The sequence below is a fragment of the Acipenser ruthenus genome, chromosome 35 (genome assembly GCF_902713425.1).
Source record: "Acipenser ruthenus chromosome 35, fAciRut3.2 maternal haplotype, whole genome shotgun sequence".
Taxonomy (NCBI): domain Eukaryota; kingdom Metazoa; phylum Chordata; class Actinopteri; order Acipenseriformes; family Acipenseridae; genus Acipenser; species Acipenser ruthenus.
Genome location: NC_081223.1, coordinates 4,123,764 through 4,151,301, shown reverse-complemented (window position 1 = coordinate 4,151,301; position 27,538 = coordinate 4,123,764). Strand labels below are relative to the sequence as shown.

Genomic DNA, 27,538 nt, shown 5'->3' with positions numbered 1-27,538 from the left:
ACACACACACACACATTGAGAGAGACACACACTGAGACACACACACACAGAGAAACACACCGAGACACACACTCACACACACACATTGGGAGAGACACACACACACATTGAGATAGACACACACTGAGACACACACACACATTGAGAGACACACACACACATTGAGAGAGACACACACTGAGACACACACACACACACACACATATACACACACATTGAGATAGAAACACACCGAGACACAGACACACATTGAGAGACATACACACACACACACACACACACACACACACACACACACACTCATTGACAGTGTTCTTCTCTATTCATTGTCTTCCCTGAATTATAGAAGGCGTTCCTGTTTTTCCGAGTATTCGGGTTCCTCTATAAATGTCACCAAAGTTTCCGAGCCTCTCTCTGAGTGACTGTTCGCCCAGTCAGTTCTGTTATGTGCTGAGAATATTATATCATTGGGTCAATCGGGGTCAGGGGTCACTCTTAGAGAGATCTATGACAGACAACTGAATAAATGTTCATTGAGACATGACTTCAAATCTGTCTGTATATTGGTTTATCTGCCTTTCTGTCTTGTCTGTCATTCTGTTTATCTATCAGTCTATCTCTCTCCCCTCCCTTCTGCTCTCTCACACTCTCTCCTCTCTCTCCCCACGCAGGCTCGGTGTCTGTCTGGCTGTTGCTCTGGCTGGCAGTCTGCTCCCCTAGCCCTGCCTATTCCTGCCCCAGGCTGTGTGTCTGTTACCCCTCCCCGATGATGGTCAGCTGCCAGTCTCAGAACTTCTCGGCGGTGCCGGCCGGCATTCCCTATGACAGCCAGAGAGTATTCCTCCAAAACAACTGCATCACAGAGCTGCAGGCAGAGTCCTTCGGCTTCCAGACACAGGTACCGTCTTGCCCTGTTCACACTTCACATTTATGGGTAACCCCCTTTTCTCCCCCAATTTATAAATTGTTTTTAAGACTATGTCTGCCTCACCACTGCTGCTGCTGCTGCGATCTCCCCCGCAGTGACTCCTTCTCGGCTGGGAGAGGCTGGAGATAGACAAACACACTCAAGCTTTTGTCCTCCGAAACAACAACGTGCAAGCCCACACAATAATCTAAATGTAATTCAATTACATACTTATTTTGTTCATATATGTAGTCTTTTACAGAGTTTTTTAAACATACATATATAATTACAGGAAGGTAGGATGTTGGAGACAAATAGAAAATGTATGGGGGGGTCCATCTTTTAAGAGACACTATTTGACTGCCCACCTCTCTCTCTCTCCCTCTCATCAGGTCCTGTGGCTCTACTCCAACAACATCAGCTCCATCAAACCCGATTCCTTCAGCGACATGCGAGATCTGGAGGAGCTGGACCTGGGGGATAACCCCTCCCTGCGCACCCTCCATCCTGACTCCTTCCGGGGGCTGGACAAGCTGCAGAGCCTGCACATATACCGCTGCCAGCTGGGGACCCTGCCCGGAAACATCTTCAAAAAACTCTACAGCCTGCAGTTCCTTTACCTGCAGGACAACCTGCTGCAACACATCCAGGTGAGAGAGAGAGAGAGAGAGAGAGAGAGAGAGAGAGAGAGAGAGAGAGAGAGAGAGAGAGAGAGAGAGAGAGAGAGAGAGAGAGAGAGAGAGAGAGAGAGAGAGAGAGAGAGAGAGAGAGAGAGAGAGAGAGAGAGAGAGAGAGACCTCCTATCTAATACAGTGCGCCTCCAACCCTGCTCCTGGAGCCCCCCCCCCCCATCCTATCTAATACAGTGCATCTCCAACCCTGCTCCTGGAGCCCCCCCCCCATCCCTCCCATCCTATCTAATACAGTGTGTCTCCAACCCTGCTCCCGGAGAGCCCCCTCTATCCTATCTAATACAGTGCGCCTCCAACCCTGCTCCTGGAGCCCCCCCCCCCCCATCCTATCTAATACAGTGCATCTCCAACCCTGCTCCTGGAGCCCCCCCCCCATCCCTCCCATCCTATCTAATACAGTGTGTCTCCAACCCTGCTCCCGGAGAGCCCCCTCTATCCTATCTAATACAGTGTGTCTCAATCCTGCTCCTGGAGAGCCCCCTCTATCCTATCTAATACAGTGTGTCTCAACCCTGCTCCTGGAGAGCCCCCTCTATCCTATCTAATACAGTCTGTCTCAACCCTGCTCCTGGGGGGAAGGGGTGACAGGAGGCAGATACATACAGGAGAGCTATAACACAAATAATTTTAATTATATAATTTAACATACAACTTTTTGGTAGTACTGAATTTTCATGTGCCAAATATCAATCTCTGTCCCTCCCCTTCCCCCTCCCTCTCTCTCCCCCTCTCAGGACAATCTCTTCTCAGACCTGGTGAATCTCACTCACCTCTTCCTCCACGGCAACCAAATCCGAGTCCTGTCTGAAAATGTCTTCAGAGGGCTGGTCAACCTGGACAGGCTCCTCCTCCACGAGAACCGAGTGCGACAGGTCAACCGCAAAGCCTTCAGGGACCTGGGTCACCTCACCACCCTCTTCCTCTTCAACAACGCCCTAACAGACCTCCCTGCTTCGGCCCTCTCCGATCTCTCATCCCTGCAGTTCCTCAGACTCAACGGAAACCCCTGGAGCTGCTCCTGCCAGGCCCGCCCTCTCTGGGAATGGTTCCGTCAGGTCCGGATCTCCAGCTCCGAGCTCCTCTGCGCCGGTCCCGAGGAGAGGAAAGGTCTAGATTTGAGGTTCTTGAGAGAAATCGATTTCGCTCCCTGCCCCATGATGCCTTACTATCCGAGAGCCCGCGTCACTTACACCTTCAGCACCAGAACGAGATGGTGGTTCCCCAAATCGGGCAAGGCAAGCGGGGGGAATTCGGACAAATCTAAAGGCTTGGATGGAAAGAAAGGACAACAGCAAGACAACAGTTACATCAGTCCAGATAAAAGTCAAACCAAAAGTTACGAAGCTGAGTCCACATTGACGAAAGTTAAAGAGCAAGACTACTGGGAGAAATATGAAAACGAAGACTCCACTATTCGTTGTTACAAGTTGGATTGTTTGAAAGAAGCAAACGGGAAGTCCAGAGGCGTTTGTCCAGACGCGTCCCTCTTTCTCCTCTCTCTCTCCCTCACTCTCACCCTCTCCCTCTCTCTCACCCTCCACTTTTTTTTTCCTGAAACCATGTGAAGAGCATTTGTGAATTTCCCCTTAAAGTCTATATTGAAAAGATATTACGATTCAATTACTGCTCTGCAGTGTTGAGTTTCCTATAGACCAGCTCTGCTCTGAAACTGCTGTGCGATAATGAGTCTTATTAAAACTGCTGTGCGATAATGAGTCTTATTGAAACTGCTGTGCAATAGGGAGTCTCATTGAAACTGCTGTGTGATAGGGAGTCTTATTGAAACTGCTGTGCAATAGGGAGTCTCATTGAAACTGCTGTGTGATAGGGAGTCTCATTGAAACTGCTGTGTGATAGGGAGTCTTATTGAAACTGCTGTGTGATAGGGAGTCTTATTGAAACTGCTGTGCGATAATGAATCTTATTAAAACTGCTGTGTGATAATGAGTCTCATTAAAACTGCTGTGTGATAGGGAGTCTTATTGAAACTGCTGTGCAATAGGGAGTCTTATTGAAACTGCTGTGCAATAGGGAGTCTTATTGAAACTGCTGTGCGATAGGGAGTCTTATTGAAACTGCTGTGCGATAATGAGTCTTATTAAAACTGCTGTGTGATAACGAGTCTTATTGAAACTGCTGTGCAATAGGGAGTCTTATTGAAACTGCTGTGCAATAGGGAGTCTTATTGAAACTGCTGTGCAATAGGGAGTCTTATTGAAACTGCTGTGCGATAGGGAGTCTTATTGAAACTGCTGTGCGATAGTGAGTCTTATTGAAACTGCTGTGTGATAGGGAGTCTCATTGAAAGTGTTTGAGAGAGACCCAGTGAAAGCACTGTTTTAAAAGGAACTAATCTAAAAAGTTATATAAAAAAATGAAATGTTGTCTTTCCTATAGACTCGCTCTGTACAGCTCTGCAGTGTTGATCTGTCTTTCCTTTTAACCTGCTCTGTACAGCTCTGCAGTGTTGAGTTTCCTATAGACCTGCTCTGTGCAGCTCTGCAGTGTTGAGTTTCCTATAGACCTGCTCTGTGCAGCTCTGCAGTGTTGAGTTTCCTATAGACCTGCTCTGTGCAGCTCTGCAGTGTTGAGTTTCCTATAGACCTGCTCTGTGCAGCTCTGCAGTGTTGAGTTTCCTATAGACCTGCTCTGTGCAGCTCTGCAGTGTTGAGTTTCCTATAGACCTGCTCTGTGCAGCTCTGCAGTGTTGAGTTTCCTATAGACCTGCTCTGTGCAGCTCTGCAGTGTTGAGTTTCCTATAGACCTGCTCTGTGCAGCTCTGCAGTGTCGAGTTTCCTATAGACCTGCTCTGTGCAGCTCTGCAGTGTTGAGTTTCCTATAGACCTGCACTGTGCTGCTCTGCAGTGTTGAGTTTCCTATAGACCTGCTCTGTGCAGCTCTGCAGTGTTGAGTTTCCTATAGACCTACTCTGTGCAGCTCTGCCGTCTTGAGTTTCCTATAGACCTGCTCTGTGCAGCTCTGCAGTGTTGAGTTTCCTATAGACCTGCTCTGTGCAGCTCTGCAGTGTTGAGTTTCCTATAGACCTGCTCTGTGCAGCTCTGCCGTCTTGAGTTTCCTATAGACCTGCTCTGTGCAGCTCTGCAGTGTTGAGTTTCCTATAGACCTGCTCTGTGCAGCTCTGCCATCTTGAGTTTCCTATAGACCTGCTCTGTGCAGCTCTGCAGTGTTGAGTTTCCTATAGAACTGCTCTGTGCAGCTCTGCAGTGTTGAGTTTCCTACAGACCTGCTCTGTGCAGCTCTGTTCATAATGAATTACAAATTACACTTCTTTTAAAGTGTTTTGCCTTTTTTTCCCAGTTTTATGTCTCTCTCTCTCTCTCTCTCTCTCTCTCTCTCTCTCTTTGACTTTCTTAATTGCTATGAAAATCACTACAAAATATTCTGCAACTGTTTTAAGATGTTTAAAGATTATATATATATACAAAATGTGTTTCAGATGTTACAATTTGAAACTGTTTTCTTTTTACTTTGAAATTGCATGTATTTTATTTAATTTCAGTGCAAAATGACTATTTTTTTTTTTTTGAAGGGACTGATCCATTTAGGTGCAGTCAAAGAGAGGGGTGAGGGAGTTTGGACTAGTAATAATACTTTAATAATAATAATAATAATAATAATAATAATGATAATAATATGCACAATAGCCTTAGACCAATCACCCCATATACTAACTATAATGGACTGTTCCGTGTTACTTTGTACTTTTTTTTTAAAGGTGTTGGATTGCCTGAATTTGTGTAATTTTAGGAATTTGTTTATAAAGTTGTGTATTGATTTTTTCATTTATGTATTTATTTGTTTATTTTGTTCATTCATTTTCATAAGTGTTAGATCTCAGGAATTTAAGATTTACAACATTTTTATGGATTTTAAAAACAGCACTGTACTGCACTGGGGATCTGAGAGCCAGCTAATTCAATACAGTCCAGTCTAATCTAACAGCACGGCACTGTACTGGGGATCTGAGAGCCAGCTAATTCAATACATTCCAGTCTAATCTAACAGCACTGTACTGTACTGGGGATCTGAGAGCCAGCTAATTCAATACAGTCCAGTCTAACCTGACAGCACAGTACTGTACTGGGGATCTGAGAGCCAGCTAATTCAATACAGTCCAGTCTAATCTAACAGCACTGTACTGTACTGGGGATCTGAGAGCCAGCTAATTCAATACAGTCCAGTCTAATCTAACAGCACTGTACTGAACTGGGGATCTGAGAGCCAGCTAATTCAATACAGTCCAGTCTAATCTAACAGCACTGTACTGTACTGGAGACATGAGAGCCAGCTAATTCAATACAGTCCAGTCTAATCTAACAGCACTGTACTGGGGATCTGAGAGCCAGCTAATTCAGTACAGTCCAGTCTTATCTAACAGCACTGTACTGGAGATCTGAGAGCCAGTTTATTCAATACAGTCCAGTCTAATCTAACAGCACTGTACTGTACTCATGATCTGAGAGCCAGCTAATTCAATACAGTCCAGTCTAATCTAACAGCACTGTACTGTACTGGGAATCTGAGAGCCAGCTAATTCAATACAGTCCAGTCTAATCTAACAGCACTGTACTGTACTGGGAATCTGAGAGCCAGCTAATTCAATACAGTCCAGTCTAATCTAACAGCACTGTACTGTACTGGGGATCTGAGAGCCAGCTAATTCAATACAGTCCAGTCTAATCTAACAGCACGGTACTGTACTGGGGATCTGAGAGCCAGCTAATTCAATACAGTCCAGTCTAATCTAACAGCACTGTACTGGGGATCTGAGAGCCAGCTAATTCAATACAGTCCAGTCTAATCTAACAGCACGGTACTGTACTGGGGATCTGAGAGCCAGCTAATTCAATACAGTCCAGTCTAATCTAACAGCACTGTACTGTACTGGGGATCTGAGAGCCAGCTAATTCAATACAGTCCAGTCTAATCTAACAGCACAGTACTGTACTGGGGATCTGGGAGACAGCTAATTCAATACAGTCCAGTCGAATCTAACAGCACTGTGCTGTACTGGGGATCTGAGAGCCAGCTAATTCAATACAGTCCAGTCTAATCTAACAGCACTGTACTGTACTGGGGATCGGAGAGCCAGCTAATTCAATACAGTCCAGTCTAATCTAACAGCACGGTACTGTACTGGGGAACTGAGAGCCAGCTAATTCAATACAGTCCAGTCTAATCTAACAGCACTGTACTGTACTGGGGATCTGAGAGCCAGCTAATTCAATACAGTCCAGTCTAATCAAACAGCACTGTACTGTACTGGGGATCTGAGAGCCGGCTAATTCAATACAGTCCAGTCTAATCAAACAGCACTGTACTGTATTGGAGACATGAGAGCCAGCTAATTCAATACAGTCCAGTCTAATCTAACAGCACTGTACTGGGGATCTGAGAGCCAGCTAATTCAGTACAGTCCAGTCTTATCTAACAGCACTGTACTGGAGATCTGAGAGCCAGTTTATTCAATACAGTCCAGTCTAATCTAACAGCACTGTACTTTACTGGGGATCTGAGAGCCAGCTAATTCAATACAGTCCAGTCTAATCTAACAGCACTGTACTGGGGATCTGAGAGCCAGCTAATTCAATACAGTCCAGTCTAATCTAACAGCACGGTACTGTACTGGGGATCTGAGAGCCAGCTAATTCAATACAGTCCAGTCTAATCTAACAGCACGGTACTGTACTGGGGATCTGAGAGCCAGCTAATTCAATACAGTCCAGTCTAATCTAACAGCACTGTACTGTACTGGGGATCTGAGAGCCAGCTAATTCAATACAGTCCAGTCTAATCTAACAGCACTGTACTGTACTGGGGATCTGAGAGCCAGCTAATTCAATACAGTCCAGTCTAATCTAACAGCACAGTACTGTACTGGGGATCTGGGAGACAGCTAATTCAATACAGTCCAGTCGAATCTAACAGCACTGTGCTGTACTGGGGATCTGAGAGCCAGCTAATTCAATACAGTCCAGTCTAATCTAACAGCACTGTACTGTACTGGGGATCGGAGAGCCAGCTAATTCAATACAGTCCAGTCTAATCTAACAGCACCGTACTGTAATGGGGAACTGAGAGCCAGCTAATTCAATACAGTCCAGTCTAATCTAACAGCACTGTACTGTACTGGGGATCTGAGAGCCAGCTAATTCAATACAGTCCAGTCTAATCAAACAGCACTGTACTGTACTGGGGATCTGAGAGCCAGCTAATTCAATACAGTCCAGTCTAATCAAACAGCACTGTACTGTATTGGAGACATGAGAGCCAGCTAATTCAATACAGTCCAGTCTAATCTAACAGCGCTGTACTGTACTGGGGATCTGAGAGCCAGCTAATTCAATACAGTCCAGTCTAATCTAACAGCACTGTACGGTACTGGGGATCTGAGAGCCAGCTAATTCAATACAGTCCAGTCTAATCAAACAGCACTGTACTGTACTGGAGACATGAGAGCCAGCTAATTCAATACAGTCCAGTCTAATCTAACAGCACTGTACTGGGGATCTGAGAGCCAGCTAATTCAATACAGTCCAGTCTAATCTAACAGCACGGTACTGTACTGGGGATCTGAGAGCCAGCTAATTCAATACAGTCCAGTCTAATCTAACAGCACGGTACTGTACTGGGGATCTGAGAGCCAGCTAATTCAATACAGTCCAGTCTAATCTAACAGCACTGTACTGTACTGGAGACATGAGAGCCAGCTAATTCAATACAGTCCAGTCTAATCTAACAGCACTGTACTGGGGATCTGAGAGCCAGCTAATTCAGTACAGTCCAGTCTTATCTAACAGCACTGTACTGGAGATCTGAGAGCCAGTTTATTCAATACAGTCCAGTCTAATCTAACAGCACTGTACTGTACTCATGATCTGAGAGCCAGCTAATTCAATACAGTCCAGTCTAATCTAACAGCACTGTACTGTACTGGGAATCTGAGAGCCAGCTAATTCAATACAGTCCAGTCTAATCTAACAGCACTGTACTGTACTGGGAATCTGAGAGCCAGCTAATTCAATACAGTCCAGTCTAATCTAACAGCACTGTACTGTACTGGGGATCTGAGAGCCAGCTAATTCAATACAGTCCAGTCGAATCTAACAGCACGGTAATGTACTGGGGATCTGAGAGCCAGCTAATTCAATACAGTCCAGTCTAATCTAACAGCACTGTACTGGGGATCTGAGAGCCAGCTAATTCAATACAGTCCAGTCTAATCTAACAGCACGGTACTGTACTGGGGATCTGAGAGCCAGCTAATTCAATACAGTCCAGTCTAATCTAACAGCACTGTACTGTACTGGGGATCTGAGAGCCAGCTAATTCAATACAGTCCAGTCTAATCTAACAGCACAGTACTGTACTTGGGATCTGGGAGACAGCTAATTCAATACAGTCCAGTCGAATCTAACAGCACTGTGCTGTACTGGGGATCTGAGAGCCAGCTAATTCAATACAGTCCAGTCTAATCTAACAGCACTGTACTGTACTGGGGATCGGAGAGCCAGCTAATTCAATACAGTCCAGTCTAATCTAACAGCACGGTACTGTACTGGGGAACTGAGAGCCAGCTAATTCAATACAGTCCAGTCTAATCTAACAGCACTGTACTGTACTGGGGATCTGAGAGCCAGCTAATTCAATACAGTCCAGTCTAATCAAACAGCACTGTACTGTACTGGGGATCTGAGAGCCAGCTAATTCAATACAGTCCAGTCTAATCAAACAGCACTGTACTGTATTGGAGACATGAGAGCCAGCTAATTCAATACAGTCCAGTCTAATCTAACAGCACTGTACTGGGGATCTGAGAGCCAGCTAATTCAGTACAGTCCAGTCTTATCTAACAGCACTGTACTGGAGATCTGAGAGCCAGTTTATTCAATACAGTCCAGTCTAATCTAACAGCACTGTACTTTACTGGGGATCTGAGAGCCAGCTAATTCAATACAGTCCAATCTAATCTAACAGCACTGTACTGGGGATCTGAGAGCCAGCTAATTCAATACAGTCCAGTCTAATCTAACAGCACGGTACTGTACTGGGGATCTGAGAGCCAGCTAATTCAATACAGTCCAGTCTAATCTAACAGCACGGTACTGTACTGGGGATCTGAGAGCCAGCTAATTCAATACAGTCCAGTCTAATCTAACAGCACTGTACTGTACTGGGGATCTGAGAGCCAGCTAATTCAATACAGTCCAGTCTAATCTAACAGCACAGTACTGTACTGGGGATCTGGGAGACAGCTAATTCAATACAGTCCAGTCTAATCTAACAGCACTGTGCTGTACTGGGGATCTGAGAGCCAGCTAATTCAATACAGTCCAGTCTAATCTAACAGCACTGTACTGTACTGGGGATCGGAGAGCCAGCTAATTCAATACAGTCCAGTCTAATCTAACAGCACGGTACTGTAATGGGGAACTGAGAGCCAGCTAATTCAATACAGTCCAGTCTAATCTAACAGCACTGTACTGTACTGGGGATCTGAGAGCCAGCTAATTCAATACAGTCCAGTCTAATCAAACAGCACTGTACTGTACTGGGGATCTGAGAGCCAGCTAATTCAATACAGTCCAGTCTAATCAAACAGCACTGTACTGTATTGGAGACATGAGAGCCAGCTAATTCAATACAGTCCAGTCTAATCTAACAGCACTGTACTGTACTGGGGATCTGAGAGCCAGCTAATTCAATACAGTCCAGTCTAATCTAACAGCACTGTACTGTACTGGGGATCTGAGAGCCAGCTAATTCAATACAGTCCAGTCTAATCAAACAGCACTGTACTGTACTGGAGACATGAGAGCCAGCTAATTCAATACAGTCCAGTCTAATCTAACAGCACTGTACTGGGGATCTGAGAGCCAGCTAATTCAGTACAGTCCAGTCTTATCTAACAGCACTGTACTGGAGATCTGAGAGCCAGTTTATTCAATACAGTCCAGTCTAATCTAACAGCACTGTACTTTACTGGGGATCTGAGAGCCAGCTAATTCAATACAGTCCAGTCTAATCTAACAGCACTGTACTGGGGATCTGAGAGCCAGCTAATTCAATACAGTCCAGTCTAATCTAACAGCACGGTACTGTACTGGGGATCTGAGAGCCAGCTAATTCAATACAGTCCAGTCTAATCTAACAGCACTGTACTGGGGATCTGAGAGCCAGCTAATTCAGTACAGTCCAGTCTTATCTAACAGCACTTTACTGGAGATCTGAGAGCCAGTTTATTCAATACAGTCCAGTCTAATCTAACAGCACTGTACTGTACTCATGATCTGAGAGCCAGCTAATTCAATACAGTCCAGTCTAATCGAACAGCACGGTACTGTACTGGGAATCTGAGAGCCAGCTAATTCAATACAGTCCAGTCTAATCTAACAGCACTGTACTGGGGATCTGAGAGCCAGCTAATTCAATACAGTCCAGTCTAATCTAACAGCACGGTACTGTACTGGGGATCTGAGAGCCAGCTAATTCAATACAGTCCAGTCGAATCTAACAGCACTGTGCTGTACTGGGGATCTGAGAGCCAGCTAATTCAATACAGTCCAGTCTAATCTAACAGTACTGTACAGTACTGGGGATCTGAGAGCAAGCTAATTCAATACATTCCAGTCTAATCTAACAGCACGGTACTGTACTGGAGATATGAGAGCCAGCTAATTCAATACAGTCCAGTCTAATCTAACAGCACTGTACTGTACTGGGGATCTGAGAGCCAGCTAATTCAATACAGTAGAGTCTAATCTAACAGCACGGTACTGTACTGGGGATCTGAGAGCCAGCTAATTCAATACATTCCAGTCGAATCTAACAGCACGGTACTGTACTGGAGATCTGAGAGCCAGCTAATTCAATACATTCCAGTCTAATCTAACAGCACTGTACTGTACTGGGGATCTGAGAGCCAGCTAATTCAATACAGTCCAGTCTAATCTAACAGCACGGTACTGTACTGGTGACCTGAGAGCCAGCTAACAATACAGTCCAGTCTAATCTAACAGCACTGTACTGGAGATATGAGAGCCAGCTAATGCAATACAGTCCAGTCTAATCTAACAGCACGGTACTGTACTGGAGATCTGAGTGCCAGCTAATTCAATACAGTCCAGTCTAATCTAACAGCACTGTACTGTACTTGGGATCTGAGAGCCAGCTAATTCAATACAGTCCAGTCTAATCTAACAGCATGGTACTGTACTGTACTGGACATTTTGGTAGGGAATGTGTTCACATGCGACAATTGACAAGCTCTTACCAAGATGGCAGCCCAACAACAAACAGAAAAAAAACGAGAAAATATTTTAACTATTGTCATTCTTTTAACAAAAAAAAAACATTCCGTGTTGTATTGTGTTGTATTTTTGTAAAAAAAACAAACATGTTGAATAAATGCTTTATTTAAAAAAAAAAAAAAAAACCTAAAAAAACATCTTTTGTGTTTCCTCTTTTCAAGCAAAATCCAATGGGACTTTATTTGATTTCATGCCAAACACACATACATCAAATATATTTCTGTCAATAAAAACATAATTCTTAAAGGTGATTAAATTAGTTTTATCTTTTCTTAATGAATGTCTTTTAAATTTGTAAAATTTTAACCCATTAAAATAGAACAAATCGACAGAAATTAATGCATTTGTCGCTCGTTACCCTTTTTCATTTTTTATTATTATAAAGTCCAGCCACTGTAAAATATCAGAAATTATCGCGATCGCTAAAACCCAGCCCATCACAGATGCATCATGGGAACAAAGAACAGTCGTTTGAAATTGAATACGAATATATTCAATATTTGACCAAAAAAGAGGGGATATGGCAGGAAGACAAGTAAGAGAATAATCTTTTTTATTGTATTTTCTTAATTAAACAGGAAATAGAAAACTTTTTTTTTTCTCAGCGTCTTTTCTGTGTTTTCAACGTGTTGTGTTGTCAGGATACCGTACACACTTAACTCGCTCAGTCAAAAATAGATTTTTTGAAGCTTAACTATTTAATTTATTTTTTTGTAATATTTTAAAAAAATCTCCCAATTTGGAATATCCAATTGTTTTTTTTATGGCGCTGCTGCAGCTTCCCGTATCGACTCGGGAGAACGAAGACTCATCATGCGCATCCTCTGAAACAAACGCCGTCAGCCACCTTCCTCTTGTCACACTGCAACAGCAAAGCCAGCCGCACCTGGCTGTAGCGGTGTTGGAGGAAACGCAGTTCTGCCCACAACTCGCAGGAGACCGGTCGCCACAGGAGTTGCTGGAGCTTGTTGAGACAATGATTACCAAGCTGACCTAAACCCTCCCAACCCGGGTGGCACTCTGCCAACTGTGCGCCGCCCCCTCGGCGTTCCTGTCGGCGATGGCATAGTCTGGATTGGAACCAGCGATCTCCAGGCTATAAGGCACACCCTGCAATTCAGATGAAGCGCCTCAGCTGGATGCGCCACGCTCCCCCCAACAATTCAGCAATTCAGTAGGCTACGTTTGACCCGTTCAGTTAATCAGTGCAGTGTTTTTCACTAGTTTTCTGTTAGGTTATCATCTGTTTTCTTTCTCAGTATTAGCCGTGATTTCCTGGAAAATGTGACAGTGGCGACCTGCAAGTTTGGTCCATCCATAATTAAATACTCTACTGCAGTTACTGCTTGCTCTTAAATATAACTCTATTTAATGTATTGCAGCTGCTCTTATTTAAACTGCCTTTACATTGATTTCCACATTCCATTTTGCACTCGTTATTCGTCCGATTTGATCTCCATTCTGCTTCCAAGCTGATGGCTGGGAAGCCTATTGTTTCTGTTAGGATTAAATAGCTACGTATTTTGAAATAAAGATGTATTCATTATTATGAACGTTAACAGAAAGTATATTGTATTTACTTTTCCCATGTGTGCTTGCCTTGTACAAATCTGACAGAGTTTCAACAAAGGCATTTGACTTGGGTTCATTAGTTAGCCTATACTGCCATCTACAGCATTACTGCGGGAGCCGTTTACTTCTTTTGGATATTTTCACAACTAACCGTGCGAGCATGTAGTCGTGGCCGAGTGGTTAAGGCGATGGACTTGAAATCCATTGGGGTTTCCCCGCGCAGGTTCGAATCCTGCCGACTACGTAAGCTTTGTTTTTAATTGATTGTATGTGTTCATTGTTAATACATGTTTAAAGCACAGGAAGTCTGAAATATTACTGGTTGTAGTTCATATCGCTTCAGTTCATTTTGTTAAAGATTGTTCATTTTGGCACCAATACAAATGCTGTGGTTTCTTTAAAGAAGAAAAGCCATGGCCCGTACGGGGATCAAACCCGCAACCTTGGCGTTATTAGCACCACGCTCTAACCAACTGAGCTAACCTGCCACACACTCAAAACTTGATACTAGAACCCGAGGAAAATAAGTCCTGCGGACATTATGATTGTTCTACCAAGATGTTCTCATGTTAAACTGAACAATAACACATTCAAAGTATTGGAAAGGCATAATTAGAGGCCTCGTCATAATGAGGCAGTTTAACAGTGTGAAGGATGTGGTGAGGTGCAGGCTTGCGGTGACTTTCTCTCATTTAACGACCTTGTGATTTGAATACTAACAAGAAAAACAAATCAAATTACCAAGCATTCGATGGACGTTTTAAGAAATAAATAAACAAAAAGATTTGTCAGAAGTGGGATTCGAACCCACGCCTCCAGAGAGACTGCGACCTGAACGCAGCGCCTTAGACCGCTCGGCCATCCTGACTTACACCGACAACTTTGCACAACACTGCAGTACACTGCTGAACCTCCAATGTCTGACGCTACAGTAAATCACCTGGTGTGTGCGTGAACTTATTCTTTTTCTGTTTATATTAAGGAGGGCGACCTGTTTCGTCGCATTCTATATGGGATCACAAGGACACTCCTCTTACAGACAGAAAATATACGGCAAACAGAGCGATCGCTTCACGGTTAGAAACAAATCAGAACAGTCTGTTAGCAAATTAACTTCATGAAAAAAAACACACAGGCATTACATAAATGTTACAGATATGTTTCGTAGACACAAAAGTTGTAACATAATTGAGTACATTTGTAAACTATCCGCCAGTAACAGACATTATCTCACATTATCTCTAGTTTCAAACGCATTATCACAGGCGGCACAATTACGACATGGAAAAAATCCAGTATATTTGTCCAGTACACCGAGATCTCTCGAACGTTTCAATGAGTCAGCCCTTAATAAACACACTCCGTGTTCATTTCTGTGTATATGACATTGTCTATACACAATACCTGCCATGTAAGCCTATTGGCATCAAACCGATCACAATTAATGTGATCCGTGTTTTCAGTCAGAATTATAGTTTTAATCAATCGTCGAAAAAGCAGCAGTGCTTTGCAACTGTAGTTCGTCTTGCGTACCTTTAGGTAAGATACCCACTCAGAACGTGTCCGCTTCCTCCAGCCCCCTAAGGAACACTGGAGGGGTCATCAATAACAGGGAGCAGTTGGCCAAAAAACAACACTCACTGCCTCCTTCACGCTCAAAAGTGAACACTCTCACTCTTCCTCGTGGATAGCGAGTCCAAACACTTTAAAAACGCATTTCGCTAGCAAATCGCTATAGAAATGATCTCTGAAAGTATTGTTTTATGGGCAAGTGGCCGACCGTCTCCCTCCAACTCTGAGTGGCACCGGCAGCTGTGCCGCTGAGAAATTAACAGGGACTTTCATATAATGCAATTGCTGTTGCCCAGTGAGGTGTTACAACAACATTTCAAACTCATTCCAAACTGCAGGCGGTTAAAAGCTTAATTGGGTTCAAGTTTCTCGTATGATTTAAAAAGTAGGAGCCAGTTGCCTCATTTGCATTGTCTGCCTTCCTCCTTTGCACTGTGAAGTCTATCAAATTTGTGCTTAAAATCTGAATACGATTCCCATTTGAATCGTGTATATTTGGTTTCCATTTTAGCAATATGCATACACACTGTTCTGTTGAGCTCCCAGGGTGTTATCTAATAAAACACCATAATCGGTTAGCACGATCGGCTGTTAATCGAAATTTTGGTGTTTCAAGCCCACGCAGAGATGATGCTTTTTGCATTTCTTTATCGCATTAGAAAATGGCACTATAATACGTTTTTATTTCCTCCAATTACACTAAAGAAAAAATGTGCTGTTTTTTTAATTCAAAAAATTAATTAAGAACAAATAACCCTAGTCGTGCTGTATACAAAAACCCGGTATCGAAGCAGGGACCGTTACAGTCTAACGCTCTCCCAACTGAGCTATTTCAGCTTGACGCGATGTTGCTATCGAGACAGCATTCTTTTCGTCACTCGCCTTTTTGTCAAGCCAGTAAACCTGCATGTAATGAGAAACGTTCAACAGTTCGGAAACACCACAATAGAATCCAATGCCTTTGCAAATGTGTTTCCAAACTGTTAGTTTTTCTCCCAAATGTGGTTTCTCAAAAAATGGTTTTGCCTACTTTTTATTATTATTATTACTTTTTCCAGAGTAAGACCAAAAGGCAAACATCCAGGAAATAGTTAAACACTGCTACAGGGCTTGAACTGTCTCAACAAACGTTTAGTGGTTAAAGATAAAGGGCTTTTAACCAGGAGGTCCCCCGGTACAAATCCCACCTCAGCCACTGACTCATTGTGTGACCCTGAGCAAGTCACTTAACCTCCTTGTGCTCCGTTTTTCGGGTGAGATGTAAATGTAAGTGACTCTACAGCTGATGCATAGTTCACACACCCTAGTCTCTGTAAGTTGCCATGTGTATAATAAAAACGAACATAATTATGGTATGTTTTATTAGCATGAGATACTTTGTAGATCTTGTTATCTGCTAAGTCCGCTCACGCTAGCCAGAACGTGCTCGAGTGCTCTGGCAACAGCCATGAAGCAAGTCAATTTTTCAGTTCAATTAAATAACTACTTTGTTTTTGTGGATGGGGGTGTTTCTTGAAAAGATCAGTTAAATAGCTACGTATTTTGAAATAAAGATGTATTCATTATTATGAACGTTAACAAAAATTATATTTTATTTACATTTCCCACGTGTGCTTGCATTGTACAAATCTGACAGTTTCAACAAAGACATTTGACTTGGGTTCATTAGTTAGCCTATACTGCCATCTACAGCATTACTGCGGGAGCCGTTTACTTCTTTTGGATATTTTCACAACTAACCGTGCGAGCATGTAGTCGTGGCCGAGTGGTTAAGGCGATGGACTTGAAATCCATTGGGGTTTCCCCGCGCAGGTTCGAATCCTGCCGACTACGTAAGCTTTGTTTTTAATTGATTGTATGTGTTCATTGTTAATACATGTTTAAAGCACAGGAAGTCTGAAATATTACTGGTTGTAGTTCATATCGCTTCAGTTCATTTTGTTAAAGATTGTTCATTTTGGCACCAATACAAATGCTGTGGTTTCTTTAAAGAAGAAAAGCCATGGCCCGTACGGGGATCAAACCCGCAACCTTGGCGTTATTAGCACCACGCTCTAACCAACTGAGCTAACCTGCCACACACTCAAAACTTGATACTAGAACCCGAGGAAAATAAGTCCTGCGGACATTATGATTGTTCTACCAAGATGTTCTCATGTTAAACTGAACAATAACACATTCAAAGTATTGGAAAGGCATAATTAGAGGCCTCGTCATAATGAGGCAGTTTAACAGTGTGAAGGATGTGGTGAGGTGCAGGCTTGCGGTGACTTTCTCTCATTTAACGACCTTGTGATTTGAATACTAACAAGAAAAACAAATCAAATTACCAAGCATTCGATGGACGTTTTAAGAAATAAATAAACAAAAAGATTTGTCAGAAGTGGGATTCGAACCCACGCCTCCAGAGAGACTGCGACCTGAACGCAGCGCCTTAGACCGCTCGGCCATCCTGACTTACACCGACAACTTTGCACAACACTGCAGTACACTGCTGAACCTCCAATGTCTGACGCTACAGTAAATCACCTGGTGTGTGCGTGAACTTATTCTTTTTCTGTTTATATTAAGGAGGGCGACCTGTTTCGTCGCATTCTATATGGGATCACAAGGACACTCCTCTTACAGACAGAAAATATACGGCAAACAGAGCGATCGCTTCACGGTTAGAAACAAATCAGAACAGTCTGTTAGCAAATTAACTTCATGAAAAAAAAACACACAGGCATTACATAAATGTTACAGATATGTTTCGTAGACACAAAAGTTGTAACATAATTGAGTACATTTGTAAACTATCCGCCAGTAACAGACATTATCTCACATTATCTCTAGTTTCAAACGCATTATCACAGGCGGCACAATTACGACATGGAAAAAATCCAGTATATTTGTCCAGTACACCGAGATCTCTCGAACGTTTCAATGAGTCAGCCCTTAATAAACACACTCCGTGTTCATTTCTGTGTATATGACATTGTCTATACACAATACCTGCCATGTAAGCCTATTGGTATCAAACCGATCACAATTAATGTGATCCGTGTTTTCAGTCAGAATTATAGTTTTAATCAATCGTCGAAAAAGCAGCAGTGCTTTGCAACTGTAGTTCGTCTTGCGTACCTTTAGGTAAGATACCCACTCAGAACGTGTCCGCTTCCTCCAGCCCCCTAAGGAACACTGGAGGGGTCATCAATAACAGGGAGCAGTTGGCCAAAAAACAACACTCACTGCCTCCTTCACGCTCAAAAGTGAACACTCTCACTCTTCCTCGTGGATAGCGAGTCCAAACACTTTAAAAACGCATTTCGCTAGCAAATCGCTATAGAAATGATCTCTGAAAGTATTGTTTTATGGGCAAGTGGCCGACCGTCTCCCTCCAACTCTGAGTGGCACCGGCAGCTGTGCCGCTGAGAAATTAACAGGGACTTTCATATAATGCAATTGCTGTTGCCCAGTGAGGTGTTACAACAACATTTCAAACTCATTCCAAACTGCAGGCGGTTAAAAGCTTAATTGGGTTCAAGTTTCTCGTATGATTTAAAAAGTAGGAGCCAGTTGCCTCATTTGCATTGTCTGCCTTCCTCCTTTGCACTGTGAAGTCTATCAAATTTGTGCTTAAAATCTGAATACGATTCCCATTTGAATCGTGTATATTTGGTTTCCATTTTAGCAATATGCATACACACTGTTCTGTTGAGCTCCCAGGGTGTTATCTAATAAAACACCATAATCGGTTAGCACGATCGGCTGTTAATCGAAATTTTGGTGTTTCAAGCCCACGCAGAGATGATGCTTTTTGCATTTCTTTATCGCATTAGAAAATGGCACTATAATACGTTTTTATTTCCTCCAATTACACTAAAGAAAAAATGTGCTGTTTTTTTAATTCAAAAAATTAATTAAGAACAAATAACCCTAGTCGTGCTGTATACAAAAACCCGGTATCGAAGCAGGGACCGTTACAGTCTAACGCTCTCCCAACTGAGCTATTTCAGCTTGACGCGATGTTGCTATCGAGACAGCATTCTTTTCGTCACTCGCCTTTTTGTCAAGCCAGTAAACCTGCATGTAATGAGAAACGTTCAACAGTTCGGAAACACCACAATAGAATCCAATGCCTTTGCAAATGTGTTTCCAAACTGTTAGTTTTTCTCCCAAATGTGGTTTCTCAAAAAATGGTTTTGCCTACTTTTTATTATTATTATTACTTTTTCCAGAGTAAGACCAAAAGGCAAACATCCAGGAAATAGTTAAACACTGCTACAGGGCTTGAACTGTCTCAACAAACGTTTAGTGGTTAAAGATAAAGGGCTTTTAACCAGGAGGTCCCCCGGTACAAATCCCACCTCAGCCACTGACTCATTGTGTGACCCTGAGCAAGTCACTTAACCTCCTTGTGCTCCGTTTTTCGGGTGAGATGTAAATGTAAGTGACTCTACAGCTGATGCATAGTTCACACACCCTAGTCTCTGTAAGTTGCCATGTGTATAATAAAAACGAACATAATTATGGTATGTTTTATTAGCATGAGATACTTTGTAGATCTTGTTATCTGCTAAGTCCGCTCACGCTAGCCAGAACGTGCTCGAGTGCTCTGGCAACAGCCATGAAGCAAGTCAATTTTTCAGTTCAATTAAATAACTACTTTGTTTTTGTGGATGGGGGTGTTTCTTGAAAAGATCAGTTAAATAGCTACGTATTTTGAAATAAAGATGTATTCATTATTATGAACGTTAACAAAAATTATATTTTATTTACATTTCCCACGTGTGCTTGCATTGTACAAATCTGACAGTTTCAACAAAGACATTTGACTTGGGTTCATTAGTTAGCCTATACTGCCATCTACAGCATTACTGCGGGAGCCGTTTACTTCTTTTGGATATTTTCACAACTAACCGTGCGAGCATGTAGTCGTGGCCGAGTGGTTAAGGCGATGGACTTGAAATCCATTGGGGTTTCCCCGCGCAGGTTCGAATCCTGCCGACTACGTAAGCTTTGTTTTTAATTGATTGTATGTGTTCATTGTTAATACATGTTTAAAGCACAGGAAGTCTGAAATATTACTGGTTGTAGTTCATATCGCTTCAGTTCATTTTGTTAAAGATTGTTCATTTTGGCACCATTACAAATGCTGTGGTTTCTTTAAAGAAGAAAAGCCATGGCCCGTACGGGGATCAAACCCGCAACCTTGGCGTTATTAGCACCACGCTCTAACCAACTGAGCTAACCTGCCACACACTCAAAACTTGATACTAGAACCCGAGGAAAATAAGTCCTGCGGACATTATGATTGTTCTACCAAGATGTTCTCATGTTAAACTGAACAATAACACATTCAAAGTATTGGAAAGGCATAATTAGAGGCCTCGTCATAATGAGGCAGTTTAACAGTGTGAAGGATGTGGTGAGGTGCAGGCTTGCGGTGACTTTCTCTCATTTAACGACCTTGTGATTTGAATACTAACAAGAAAAACAAATCAAATTACCAAGCATTCGATGGACGTTTTAAGAAATAAATAAACAAAAAGATTTGTCAGAAGTGGGATTCGAACCCACGCCTCCAGAGAGACTGCGACCTGAACGCAGCGCCTTAGACCGCTCGGCCATCCTGACTTACACCGACAACTTTGCACAACACTGCAGTACACTGCTGAACCTCCAATGTCTGACGCTACAGTAAATCACCTGGTGTGTGCGTGAACTTATTCTTTTTCTGTTTATATTAAGGAGGGCGACCTGTTTCGTCGCATTCTATATGGGATCACAAGGACACTCCTCTTACAGACAGAAAATATACGGCAAACAGAGCGATCGCTTCACGGTTAGAAACAAATCAGAACAGTCTGTTAGCAAATTAACTTCATGAAAAAAAACACACAGGCATTACATAAATGTTACAGATATGTTTCGTAGACACAAAAGTTGTAACATAATTGAGTACATTTGTAAACTATCCGCCAGTAACAGACATTATCTCACATTATCTCTAGTTTCAAACGCATTATCACAGGCGGCACAATTACGACATGGAAAAAATCCAGTATATTTGTCCAGTACACCGAGATCTCTCGAACGTTTCAATGAGTCAGCCCTTAATAAACACACTCCGTGTTCATTTCTGTGTATATGACATTGTCTATACACAATACCTGCCATGTAAGCCTATTGGTATCAAACCGATCACAATTAATGTGATCCGTGTTTTCAGTCAGAATTATAGTTTTAATCAATCGTCGAAAAAGCAGCAGTGCTTTGCAACTGTAGTTCGTCTTGCGTACCTTTAGGTAAGATACCCACTCAGAACGTGTCCGCTTCCTCCAGCCCCCTAAGGAACACTGGAGGGGTCATCAATAACAGGGAGCAGTTGGCCAAAAAACAACACTCACTGCCTCCTTCACGCTCAAAAGTGAACACTCTCACTCTTCCTCGTGGATAGCGAGTCCAAACACTTTAAAAACGCATTTCGCTAGCAAATCGCTATAGAAATGATCTCTGAAAGTATTGTTTTATGGGCAAGTGGCCGACCGTCTCCCTCCAACTCTGAGTGGCACCGGCAGCTGTGCCGCTGAGAAATTAACAGGGACTTTCATATAATGCAATTGCTGTTGCCCAGTGAGGTGTTACAACAACATTTCAAACTCATTCCAAACTGCAGGCGGTTAAAAGCTTAATTGGGTTCAAGTTTCTCGTATGATTTAAAAAGTAGGAGCCAGTTGCCTCATTTGCATTGTCTGCCTTCCTCCTTTGCACTGTGAAGTCTATCAAATTTGTGCTTAAAATCTGAATACGATTCCCATTTGAATCGTGTATATTTGGTTTCCATTTTAGCAATATGCATACACACTGTTCTGTTGAGCTCCCAGGGTGTTATCTAATAAAACACCATAATCGGTTAGCACGATCGGCTGTTAATCGAAATTTTGGTGTTTCAAGCCCACGCAGAGATGATGCTTTTTGCATTTCTTTATCGCATTAGAAAATGGCACTATAATACGTTTTTATTTCCTCCAATTACACTAAAGAAAAAATGTGCTGTTTTTTTAATTCAAAAAATTAATTAAGAACAAATAACCCTAGTCGTGCTGTATACAAAAACCCGGTATCGAAGCAGGGACCGTTACAGTCTAACGCTCTCCCAACTGAGCTATTTCAGCTTGACGCGATGTTGCTATCGAGACAGCATTCTTTTCGTCACTCGCCTTTTTGTCAAGCCAGTAAACCTGCATGTAATGAGAAACGTTCAACAGTTCGGAAACACCACAATAGAATCCAATGCCTTTGCAAATGTGTTTCCAAACTGTTAGTTTTTCTCCCAAATGTGGTTTCTCAAAAAATGGTTTTGCCTACTTTTTATTATTATTATTACTTTTTCCAGAGTAAGACCAAAAGGCAAACATCCAGGAAATAGTTAAACACTGCTACAGGGCTTGAACTGTCTCAACAAACGTTTAGTGGTTAAAGATAAAGGGCTTTTAACCAGGAGGTCCCCCGGTACAAATCCCACCTCAGCCACTGACTCATTGTGTGACCCTGAGCAAGTCACTTAACCTCCTTGTGCTCCGTTTTTCGGGTGAGATGTAAATGTAAGTGACTCTACAGCTGATGCATAGTTCACACACCCTAGTCTCTGTAAGTTGCCATGTGTATAATAAAAACGAACATAATTATGGTATGTTTTATTAGCATGAGATACTTTGTAGATCTTGTTATCTGCTAAGTCCGCTCACGCTAGCCAGAACGTGCTCGAGTGCTCTGGCAACAGCCATGAAGCAAGTCAATTTTTCAGTTCAATTAAATAACTACTTTGTTTTTGTGGATGGGGGTGTTTCTTGAAAAGATCAGTTAAATAGCTACGTATTTTGAAATAAAGATGTATTCATTATTATGAACGTTAACAAAAATTATATTTTATTTACATTTCCCACGTGTGCTTGCATTGTACAAATCTGACAGTTTCAACAAAGACATTTGACTTGGGTTCATTAGTTAGCCTATACTGCCATCTACAGCATTACTGCGGGAGCCGTTTACTTCTTTTGGATATTTTCACAACTAACCGTGCGAGCATGTAGTCGTGGCCGAGTGGTTAAGGCGATGGACTTGAAATCCATTGGGGTTTCCCCGCGCAGGTTCGAATCCTGCCGACTACGTAAGCTTTGTTTTTAATTGATTGTATGTGTTCATTGTTAATACATGTTTAAAGCACAGGAAGTCTGAAATATTACTGGTTGTAGTTCATATCGCTTCAGTTCATTTTGTTAAAGATTGTTCATTTTGGCACCATTACAAATGCTGTGGTTTCTTTAAAGAAGAAAAGCCATGGCCCGTACGGGGATCAAACCCGCAACCTTGGCGTTATTAGCACCACGCTCTAACCAACTGAGCTAACCTGCCACACACTCAAAACTTGATACTAGAACCCGAGGAAAATAAGTCCTGCGGACATTATGATTGTTCTACCAAGATGTTCTCATGTTAAACTGAACAATAACACATTCAAAGTATTGGAAAGGCATAATTAGAGGCCTCGTCATAATGAGGCAGTTTAACAGTGTGAAGGATGTGGTGAGGTGCAGGCTTGCGGTGACTTTCTCTCATTTAACGACCTTGTGATTTGAATACTAACAAGAAAAACAAATCAAATTACCAAGCATTCGATGGACGTTTTAAGAAATAAATAAACAAAAAGATTTGTCAGAAGTGGGATTCGAACCCACGCCTCCAGAGAGACTGCGACCTGAACGCAGCGCCTTAGACCGCTCGGCCATCCTGACTTACACCGACAACTTTGCACAACACTGCAGTACACTGCTGAACCTCCAATGTCTGACGCTACAGTAAATCACCTGGTGTGTGCGTGAACTTATTCTTTTTCTGTTTATATTAAGGAGGGCGACCTGTTTCGTCGCATTCTATATGGGATCACAAGGACACTCCTCTTACAGACAGAAAATATACGGCAAACAGAGCGATCGCTTCACGGTTAGAAACAAATCAGAACAGTCTGTTAGCAAATTAACTTCATGAAAAAAACACACAGGACTTACATAAATGTTACAGATATGTTTCGTAGACACAAAAGTTGTAACATAATTGAGTACATTTGTAAACTATCCGCCAGTAACAGACATTATCTCACATTATCTCTAGTTTCAAACGCATTATCACAGGCGGCACAATTACGACATGGAAAAAATCCAGTATATTTGTCCAGTACACCGAGATCTCTCGAACGTTTCAATGAGTCAGCCCTTAATAAACACACTCCGTGTTCATTTCTGTGTATATGACATTGTCTATACACAATACCTGCCATGTAAGCCTATTGGTATCAAACCGATCACAATTAATGTGATCCGTGTTTTCAGTCAGAATTATAGTTTTAATCAATCGTCGAAAAAGCAGCAGTGCTTTGCAACTGTAGTTCGTCTTGCGTACCTTTAGGTAAGATACCCACTCAGAACGTGTCCGCTTCCTCCAGCCCCCTAAGGAACACTGGAGGGGTCATCAATAACAGGGAGCAGTTGGCCAAAAAACAACACTCACTGCCTCCTTCACGCTCAAAAGTGAACACTCTCACTCTTCCTCGTGGATAGCGAGTCCAAACACTTTAAAAACGCATTTCGCTAGCAAATCGCTATAGAAATGATCTCTGAAAGTATTGTTTTATGGGCAAGTGGCCGACCGTCTCCCTCCAACTCTGAGTGGCACCGGCAGCTGTGCCGCTGAGAAATTAACAGGGACTTTCATATAATGCAATTGCTGTTGCCCAGTGAGGTGTTACAACAACATTTCAAACTCATTCCAAACTGCAGGCGGTTAAAAGCTTAATTGGGTTCAAGTTTCTCGTATGATTTAAAAAGTAGGAGCCAGTTGCCTCATTTGCATTGTCTGCCTTCCTCCTTTGCACTGTGAAGTCTATCAAATTTGTGCTTAAAATCTGAATACGATTCCCATTTGAATCGTGTATATTTGGTTTCCATTTTAGCAATATGCATACACACTGTTCTGTTGAGCTCCCAGGGTGTTATCTAATAAAACACCATAATCGGTTAGCACGATCGGCTGTTAATCGAAATTTTGGTGTTTCAAGCCCACGCAGAGATGATGCTTTTTGCATTTCTTTATCGCATTAGAAAATGGCACTATAATACGTTTTTATTTCCTCCAATTACACTAAAGAAAAAATGTGCTGTTTTTTTAATTCAAAAAATTAATTAAGAACAAATAACCCTAGTCGTGCTGTATACAAAAACCCGGTATCGAAGCAGGGACCGTTACAGTCTAACGCTCTCCCAACTGAGCTATTTCAGCTTGACGCGATGTTGCTATCGAGACAGCATTCTTTTCGTCACTCGCCTTTTTGTCAAGCCAGTAAACCTGCATGTAATGAGAAACGTTCAACAGTTCGGAAACACCACAATAGAATCCAATGCCTTTGCAAATGTGTTTCCAAACTGTTAGTTTTTCTCCCAAATGTGGTTTCTCAAAAAATGGTTTTGCCTACTTTTTATTATTATTATTACTTTTTCCAGAGTAAGACCAAAAGGCAAACATCCAGGAAATAGTTAAACACTGCTACAGGGCTTGAACTGTCTCAACAAACGTTTAGTGGTTAAAGATAAAGGGCTTTTAACCAGGAGGTCCCCCGGTACAAATCCCACCTCAGCCACTGACTCATTGTGTGACCCTGAGCAAGTCACTTAACCTCCTTGTGCTCCGTTTTTCGGGTGAGATGTAAATGTAAGTGACTCTACAGCTGATGCATAGTTCACACACCCTAGTCTCTGTAAGTTGCCATGTGTATAATAAAAACGAACATAATTATGGTATGTTTTATTAGCATGAGATACTTTGTAGATCTTGTTATCTGCTAAGTCCGCTCACGCTAGCCAGAACGTGCTCGAGTGCTCTGGCAACAGCCATGAAGCAAGTCAATTTTTCAGTTCAATTAAATAACTACTTTGTTTTTGTGGATGGGGGTGTTTCTTGAAAAGATCAGTTAAATAGCTACGTATTTTGAAATAAAGATGTATTCATTATTATGAACGTTAACAAAAATTATATTTTATTTACATTTCCCACGTGTGCTTGCATTGTACAAATCTGACAGTTTCAACAAAGACATTTGACTTGGGTTCATTAGTTAGCCTATACTGCCATCTACAGCATTACTGCGGGAGCCGTTTACTTCTTTTGGATATTTTCACAACTAACCGTGCGAGCATGTAGTCGTGGCCGAGTGGTTAAGGCGATGGACTTGAAATCCATTGGGGTTTCCCCGCGCAGGTTCGAATCCTGCCGACTACGTAAGCTTTGTTTTTAATTGATTGTATGTGTTCATTGTTAATACATGTTTAAAGCACAGGAAGTCTGAAATATTACTGGTTGTAGTTCATATCGCTTCAGTTCATTTTGTTAAAGATTGTTCATTTTGGCACCATTACAAATGCTGTGGTTTCTTTAAAGAAGAAAAGCCATGGCCCGTACGGGGATCAAACCCGCAACCTTGGCGTTATTAGCACCACGCTCTAACCAACTGAGCTAACCTGCCACACACTCAAAACTTGATACTAGAACCCGAGGAAAATAAGTCCTGCGGACATTATGATTGTTCTACCAAGATGTTCTCATGTTAAACTGAACAATAACACATTCAAAGTATTGGAAAGGCATAATTAGAGGCCTCGTCATAATGAGGCAGTTTAACAGTGTGAAGGATGTGGTGAGGTGCAGGCTTGCGGTGACTTTCTCTCATTTAACGACCTTGTGATTTGAATACTAACAAGAAAAACAAATCAAATTACCAAGCATTCGATGGACGTTTTAAGAAATAAATAAACAAAAAGATTTGTCAGAAGTGGGATTCGAACCCACGCCTCCAGAGAGACTGCGACCTGAACGCAGCGCCTTAGACCGCTCGGCCATCCTGACTTACACCGACAACTTTGCACAACACTGCAGTACACTGCTGAACCTCCAATGTCTGACGCTACAGTAAATCACCTGGTGTGTGCGTGAACTTATTCTTTTTCTGTTTATATTAAGGAGGGCGACCTGTTTCGTCGCATTCTATATGGGATCACAAGGACACTCCTCTTACAGACAGAAAATATACGGCAAACAGAGCGATCGCTTCACGGTTAGAAACAAATCAGAACAGTCTGTTAGCAAATTAACTTCATGAAAAAAACACACAGGACTTACATAAATGTTACAGATATGTTTCGTAGACACAAAAGTTGTAACATAATTGAGTACATTTGTAAACTATCCGCCAGTAACAGACATTATCTCACATTATCTCTAGTTTCAAACGCATTATCACAGGCGGCACAATTACGACATGGAAAAAATCCAGTATATTTGTCCAGTACACCGAGATCTCTCGAACGTTTCAATGAGTCAGCCCTTAATAAACACACTCCGTGTTCATTTCTGTGTATATGACATTGTCT

General features: G+C 42.3%; 1 protein-coding gene and 14 non-coding genes across 15 annotated transcripts; 6 read left to right on the top strand and 9 right to left on the bottom strand.

Annotated features, from left to right (window-relative positions):
• Nucleotides 1–682: 682 nt before the first annotated feature.
• LOC131705318 (reticulon-4 receptor-like 2) lies at nucleotides 683–3,291 on the top strand (the record flags this gene model as incomplete). The annotated part of the gene is made up of 3 exons (XM_059007749.1): nucleotides 683–898; nucleotides 1,300–1,557; nucleotides 2,334–3,291. Coding segments are annotated over 3 exons (1,305 nt in total), but the record flags the coding sequence as incomplete, so codon positions are not given.
• Nucleotides 3,292–13,664: 10,373 nt separating this feature from the next.
• On the top strand, nucleotides 13,665–13,746 carry trnas-uga (transfer RNA serine (anticodon UGA)). Its single transcript has one exon. It is a non-coding gene; the product is annotated as a tRNA-Ser (tRNA).
• Nucleotides 13,747–14,288: 542 nt separating this feature from the next.
• Nucleotides 14,289–14,370, bottom strand: trnal-cag (transfer RNA leucine (anticodon CAG)). The gene has a single exon. It is a non-coding gene; the product is annotated as a tRNA-Leu (tRNA).
• A 679-nt stretch (nucleotides 14,371–15,049) lies between these two features.
• On the bottom strand, nucleotides 15,050–15,265 carry LOC131705414 (small nucleolar RNA U3). Its single transcript, XR_009310371.1, has one exon. It is a non-coding gene; the product is annotated as a small nucleolar RNA U3 (small nucleolar RNA).
• Nucleotides 15,266–16,825: 1,560 nt separating this feature from the next.
• On the top strand, nucleotides 16,826–16,907 carry trnas-uga (transfer RNA serine (anticodon UGA)). The gene has a single exon. It is a non-coding gene; the product is annotated as a tRNA-Ser (tRNA).
• Nucleotides 16,908–17,449: 542 nt separating this feature from the next.
• trnal-cag (transfer RNA leucine (anticodon CAG)) lies at nucleotides 17,450–17,531 on the bottom strand. The gene has a single exon. It is a non-coding gene; the product is annotated as a tRNA-Leu (tRNA).
• A 680-nt stretch (nucleotides 17,532–18,211) lies between these two features.
• LOC131705413 (small nucleolar RNA U3) lies at nucleotides 18,212–18,427 on the bottom strand. Its single transcript, XR_009310370.1, has one exon. It is a non-coding gene; the product is annotated as a small nucleolar RNA U3 (small nucleolar RNA).
• A 1,560-nt stretch (nucleotides 18,428–19,987) lies between these two features.
• trnas-uga (transfer RNA serine (anticodon UGA)) lies at nucleotides 19,988–20,069 on the top strand. The gene has a single exon. It is a non-coding gene; the product is annotated as a tRNA-Ser (tRNA).
• Nucleotides 20,070–20,611: 542 nt separating this feature from the next.
• On the bottom strand, nucleotides 20,612–20,693 carry trnal-cag (transfer RNA leucine (anticodon CAG)). Its single transcript has one exon. It is a non-coding gene; the product is annotated as a tRNA-Leu (tRNA).
• A 679-nt stretch (nucleotides 20,694–21,372) lies between these two features.
• On the bottom strand, nucleotides 21,373–21,588 carry LOC131705412 (small nucleolar RNA U3). Its single transcript, XR_009310369.1, has one exon. It is a non-coding gene; the product is annotated as a small nucleolar RNA U3 (small nucleolar RNA).
• A 1,560-nt stretch (nucleotides 21,589–23,148) lies between these two features.
• On the top strand, nucleotides 23,149–23,230 carry trnas-uga (transfer RNA serine (anticodon UGA)). Its single transcript has one exon. It is a non-coding gene; the product is annotated as a tRNA-Ser (tRNA).
• Nucleotides 23,231–23,772: 542 nt separating this feature from the next.
• Nucleotides 23,773–23,854, bottom strand: trnal-cag (transfer RNA leucine (anticodon CAG)). Its single transcript has one exon. It is a non-coding gene; the product is annotated as a tRNA-Leu (tRNA).
• Nucleotides 23,855–24,532: 678 nt separating this feature from the next.
• On the bottom strand, nucleotides 24,533–24,748 carry LOC131705411 (small nucleolar RNA U3). Its single transcript, XR_009310368.1, has one exon. It is a non-coding gene; the product is annotated as a small nucleolar RNA U3 (small nucleolar RNA).
• A 1,560-nt stretch (nucleotides 24,749–26,308) lies between these two features.
• On the top strand, nucleotides 26,309–26,390 carry trnas-uga (transfer RNA serine (anticodon UGA)). Its single transcript has one exon. It is a non-coding gene; the product is annotated as a tRNA-Ser (tRNA).
• Nucleotides 26,391–26,932: 542 nt separating this feature from the next.
• On the bottom strand, nucleotides 26,933–27,014 carry trnal-cag (transfer RNA leucine (anticodon CAG)). Its single transcript has one exon. It is a non-coding gene; the product is annotated as a tRNA-Leu (tRNA).
• Between the last annotated feature and the right edge of the window lie 524 nt (nucleotides 27,015–27,538).